The sequence below is a fragment of the Zea mays genome, chromosome 1 (genome assembly GCF_902167145.1).
Source record: "Zea mays cultivar B73 chromosome 1, Zm-B73-REFERENCE-NAM-5.0, whole genome shotgun sequence".
Taxonomy (NCBI): domain Eukaryota; kingdom Viridiplantae; phylum Streptophyta; class Magnoliopsida; order Poales; family Poaceae; genus Zea; species Zea mays.
This window is the reverse complement of record NC_050096.1, coordinates 122890708-122896547: the sequence shown is the minus strand read 5'-3', so window position 1 is coordinate 122896547 and position 5840 is coordinate 122890708. Positions and strand designations below refer to the sequence as shown.

Genomic DNA, 5840 nt, shown 5'->3' with positions numbered 1-5840 from the left:
TGTGTTAAAAAGTAATTTCTAAAATTAAATAACTGAATTTACAGAGCTATGGACTGGGCGCACTATTTACAGAGAATCCAGGGGCTAAGTCGCAATATTCCTAAGACTCAGTCTACAGCACGGTGGACGGCGGGTTATTTTCTAGAAAACGCAGGGGCTCTTATAAAAATATGCATTCGCGAAAGGGTATGAAGCATCACGGGCCGTCCGATCTACGTCGTGCGGTCCAGATTAAACTGCCACTTGCCTGAGCCGGTACGCGTTAAGGATTGCAAGATCTGAGATCGACGACCAAGGCTTTATGAACCGCGATCCGCGTCTGACCTTTGGATTCCATCCCTACGGTTACGATTCCATAACTCCGAAACGGTATCCTACACCGAATCCGAGCGACAATTGAACAATCTAACGGCCCGCACGATCCCAGCCGCCGTCTTCCCCAAGACCCCAATTCGCGCATGGCGGCGCACAAGCCACACGACGGTCTGCCCGCCGGAGCTCGCGTATAACGCACCCAGGTGCCCCATAACCCAATCTAATCCCCACTACACGATGCATGTGCTATTGCGGACACGGGTTTAGGGTACTCACCGGCATTCGTGCCGCGATGGTGACTGGCCACGGTGATGCAGGGTTCCGCGGCAAAGAAGAAGCGCCGGTAAGAAATTGGACAGCGGTCCGCCTACGATCCGCCACGGCAGGTTTCAATCCCGAAGCGGCGTATACCGGCGATCCCCGCAGACCCCTCCGTCACAGTCGAACGCAGATGCGCACGCGCAGAGGCTACGGCGGCGCTCTCGGCCGATTCAAAGCTCCGAGGCGCCGGCGTTGGTGAAGAAGAGCTCGAGCTGGGGGCTCCCAAGCTCGGCGACGGAAGTGGGCTAACAGTTTGAGCCGCGGAGGCGCGAAGGTGGACTAGTGGTCGAATACAGCGAGCTCGTCGGCGAGGGAGGAGAGAAGGAGCTGGTCTTCATATTCTACCGAGGAGCCATGCAACGAGGGGATCTCGCCAGTCCGTTACGCCATCCTGAAGACCGCGCAGACCCGTGGTCCAATGCCAGTGGAAGAGGAGCTGGTTTGCATGCGCGCCGAGAGCTAGCAACGGATTTCCGGGTCATACGGCGGCGCGCGGCCATTGCAGAGATCGGGGTCACGCGGGCGAGATCCGCGGGGAAGAAACGCCCCTGACGAGCGGGTCCCACGCGCAAGAGACCCAACGCACCAGAGCACGCGCATGGCACTGGCTGAAGGGTGGGGTCGGCCCGGCAGTGGAAGAGAAGGGGCAGCGCGGGCGTGGGTTAAGTGGGCTGAGAGGGAAAATTCGGCCCAAGAGGCGTTTTGGGGTTTTCTTTTCTTTTCTTTTTTTTATTGTTTCTATTTTCTTGTTTTCAAAATCTGATATTTGAATTCAAATTTGTCACAGAAATCGAGTGCATAAATAAAGTGCTAGCATGATGAATTATAATTATTTGTATCTATTTTTTTGTAATGTATATCCTTTTTCAATTCCCATTTTCTATTTTCATTTTCAAAATCTAATTTCTGAATTTAAACTTATCTCACAAATTTGAATACGAAGTGCAATAGTACAATAACTTCAGCATGCTATGCATAATTCCATATTTATTTACTTGCTATTTGACTACTTTAATTTCTATAATTGAGTATGCACAGAGAAAAGAACACCAATAATCTCCGATTGTTCCATAATCCCAAAACGCTACAAAATTATTATTATTATTATTTATCATTATTATTAATAATATTTTCCTGATACAAATTTTGGGCACTACAAATCCTACCCCCCTTAATAGAAATCTCGTCCCCGAGATTTAGGAAGGACTAGGGAAAAGATGGGGAAAATCTATGCGAAGCTCTTCTTCTCTTTCCCAAGTAGCTTCATCTTCTCCATGATGGCTCCATTGTACTTTGCACATTTTTATAACCTTATTCCTCGTGACACGAGTCAGTGTATCAAGAATCTTGATAATATATTCTGCATAAGTCAGATCATCTTGAACACTAAGGTCCTCCAGTGGTAGCTGCTCTTCAGGTACCCTGAGACACTTCTTTAGTTGTGACACATGAAAGACATCATGTACATCCGATAGATTATCAGGTAGCTCGAGTTGATAGGCCATCTCTCCAACTCGCCTAAAAACTCTGAATGGTCTAATAAAGCGAGGGGACAATTTGCCCTTGACTTTAACCTCCTCATTCCATGAAGTGGTGACACCTTGAGGTACACATAATCTCCTTCCTCAAATTCCAGTGGTCTTCTTCTGTTATCATCGTAGCTCCTTTATCTGGTCTGAGCTACCCTCAAATTCTTCCGAATTATACGGACTTGTTCTTCTGCCTCTTGAATAAGTCCAGGTCCAAAGAACTATCTTCCTCTAGTCTGATCCAATATAGAGGAGTCCTGCATCTCCTGCCATATAGAGTCTCAAACGGTAACATCTTCACACTGGCCCGGTAATTATTATTATATGAGAACTCAGCATAAGGTAGACTCTTGTCCCAGCTACTACCATGCTGAAGGGCACAAGCTCTCAACATGTCCTCCAATACTTGATTAGTCCTTTCAATCTGTCCATCAGTCTGAGGGTGATAAGCCGTACTAAAGTTCAACTTGGTATTCATATTCTCATGGAAGCTTCACCAGAATCTTGAGGTAAACTGTGAACCTCACTCAGACACGATCTTCTTTGGTACTCCGTGTAAGCACACAATCCGAACCATATATAACTCTGCTAGTTGGGAACCTTTATAAGCAGTCTTGACCGGAATGAAATGAGCCACTTTGGTCAGTCTATCCACAATAACCCATATAGAATCATATCCTTTCGAGGTGCGAGGCAATCCAGTAATGGAGTCCATACCAACCTCTTCTCACTTCCACTCGGGTATCTTTAGTGGATGCAATAGTCCAACTGGCCTCTGGTGTTCAGCCTTAACTCTTTGACATACATCGCACATAGCCAAATGTGCAGCCACATCTCTCTTCAATCCATACCACCAATATTTCTGCTTCAGATCTTGATACATCTTGGTGCTACCAGGATGATTAGAATAATCCGAGTCATGGGCCTCCTTTAAAATAGTCTCACGAAGGCTCTCAATATCAGGAACACATATCCTGTTCTTGAACCACGCGGTGCCTTGCTCATCTTCTGTGAATTTTGGACCTCGACCTTCAGTAATCAGATCCTTAATCTCTTGTATCTTAGCATCACCAATTTGTCTTTTGCGGATCTCTTGCTACAAGATAGGTTCCACTTCAATAGTAACTCTTTCAATGTGAGCAACTATCCCCAAGTTAAGTCTCCTGAAATCCTCAACAATCTCATCGGGTAGCTGGGCAACAACAGCTAAATGAACATGCTCCTTTCGAATCAAGGCATCTGCAACCAAATTTGCCTTGCCCGGGTGATAGTGAATCTCCAAATCATAATCCTTAATAAGCTCCAACCAAGGACGTTGCCTAAGGTTGAGATCCTTCTAAATGAATATATACTTCAAACTCTTATGATCCGTGTATACTTGACACTTGGTTCCCATAATATAATGTTTCCAAACACTACTACAGATCATGCTATATGAGACGGTTAATTTTCAGTTATTAAGACGCTTATGAAGTGTCCAATTTTGATGGAGTCGCAAAAGATGTCCCACATTTAAGATGGTTATAAACCGTCTTAAAAGATATTATATAAGACAGTTTTTAATTTATAACCGTCTGAAAAAGGTATTTGTTTAAGTCATTTTGTCGGATAAACCGTCTGAAAAGGTATTTGTTTAAGTCATTTCGTCCGATAAACCGTCTTGAATTAGGTTTTTTTAAGACACTGCTTCTAAAGAATCGTAGAGAATACAAACATTAAAAGTCATAAACTATTTATCAAACCGTCTCGAATATCCTACAATAATAGACGATTACAATATGAAAACCATCATATTTAGGTGACTAATAATGGACGTTTTAGAAACCGTCTTATTTAAGAGACTGATATTAGTCATTTTGGTAACCGTCTTATTAAGATTTAAATGAAATGACTTACACGACGGTACATTCTTCAATTTATAATCATTTTTTCAGATATCATGTTATAATAATTTGAAAGAGAAATATACATACACATATATTGAACAATATTATAATTAATATAATATAAATAAGTACCATTCAATATATCATAAATAAACATTGTCAAACAACGCATACATAAGTGTACTCTAAATCTAAACTAAAATACAACTGTTTGCACTAATGTTAAGCCTAACTTTATATGAATTAAAGTCTCCACACTTTTGCGACCACCAAATTTGAATTCTATTCTATGTTTTCCTGTACAACAAATACGAGAAAACTAGACATAGCAAAAAGCTCCAAGCAGCACGTGGATGGTCTCAAAGCTGCCCTTGTGCTTCTCCCTGTTCTTGATGACTCCTACACGCCCGGTGTTCCTCCCGCCAGTCACCATGACCACGTTGCCGACGTCAAACTTGATGAAGTCCATGATCTTGTTGGTCTCCAGATCGATCTTGACCAGCGCCTCCATTGCTTCGTACAGTTGCAGATACACTTTCTTTTCTTCCATCTTTTTAGCTCTTTCCTGCCTTCTCTGCATCAATTCAGAGTTCAGACTATATATCGAACGAAGGTTTCAAACCACAACGAGCATTGGCCTGGCCATTGGTTAGAGAACATCCTATACAGTCCCTAGTGGAAAACAGACAAACTATGGATTCAACGGGCTAAGACTCTGAGCAGACACACTGAAACCCAGTACAATACTGAGACCAATCATCACAAAGAACTCACCGTATCAGCTTCGACAAGAGACTCGAGCAGCTCCTGTTCCTGCACTCATAAACAAATATTATGAGTGCAGTAATCATATAGAAAGATGAAAAGGCAGTACCTGAAGTACCTGAAGTACCAGATTTAGCAATCGTTCCAAGGTTCTTAATAAGATCTTCCTTGGTCATACCAATACCCCTATCCCGAATGGAGAGGATTTTCTTCTCTTTGTCCAACTTAATCTGCATAAGCATAGACCAGATGCCTTGAGGTCTGATTCTAAAGCGTTGCCCAACAGAAAAAAAAACAGCTCTCAACATTGAAATCTACCTGAATCTCAAGCTTTGCAGTGTCCCCTTCACCCAAAACTTCCTTATCAGTAAGGGAAAGGAACCTAATCTTATCCAACGCCTACAGACATGCAGAACACCTAGTTAATTTCGAGCATCCACAATGTAGAACAAACACTAGGGTCAGTATGTAATACATACATCAGAGGCATTAGATATGAGCTCCCTCAGGAAAATATCCTTGTTGTTGTAGAGTGAGTTGATGATGATGTCCATGAGTCTGGAAACCTCAGCTTGGAACTCAAACTTCTCGGCTGAGCTCCTGAGAGTCTTCCTAGAGATAGACTCGGCTTCGCTGCACCCAACAAAATCATATTGTTCATAAAAGTATCGATAATATGACAAGACAGTAACAACCAGCACTGATTGGCAGAAGGCTATGCGCACCTCTGGGCAACCTTAGAGTCGGTGGACAGGCCATGAGGGATAGCACCAAGCTTCTCCTCTACCTTCGGTGGGTTAGCCAAGTCATCGCTGCTCTCCTCGGCATTCACTTGTAGCTTCTTAGCTGCAGTATAGGCAGGGCCAGAACAAGATTGAAATTCCATAAGGATTAGAAGATTGAACTTGCAGTAATATGTAGAGTTTTGGTGTGCAGGTACAGCACAATAAATGGAAATGAAATCAGAGCTGCCACTAGACTACAAGGTCCTTTTAATTCAACAAGAGTAGTATGATAGGGACAT

At 43.3% G+C, this 5840-nt stretch overlaps 1 protein-coding gene and 1 long non-coding RNA gene across 2 annotated transcripts; both read right to left on the bottom strand.

Moving 5' to 3' along the window:
• Nucleotides 1-4221: 4221 nt before the first annotated feature.
• LOC103638354 (uncharacterized) lies at nt 4222-4902 on the bottom strand. Its single transcript, XR_558719.3, has 2 exons — nt 4826-4902; nt 4222-4625 (listed from the first exon to the last, which is right to left on the bottom strand). It is a non-coding gene; the product is annotated as an uncharacterized lncRNA (long non-coding RNA).
• A 15-nt stretch (nt 4903-4917) lies between these two features.
• Nucleotides 4918-5454, bottom strand: LOC103644889 (endoplasmin homolog; the record flags this gene model as incomplete). Its single annotated transcript, XM_008668038.2, has 3 exons — nt 5296-5454; nt 5135-5215; nt 4918-5046 (listed from the first exon to the last, which is right to left on the bottom strand). Coding segments are annotated over exons 1-3 (285 nt in total), but the record flags the coding sequence as incomplete, so codon positions are not given.
• Between the last annotated feature and the right edge of the window lie 386 nt (nt 5455-5840).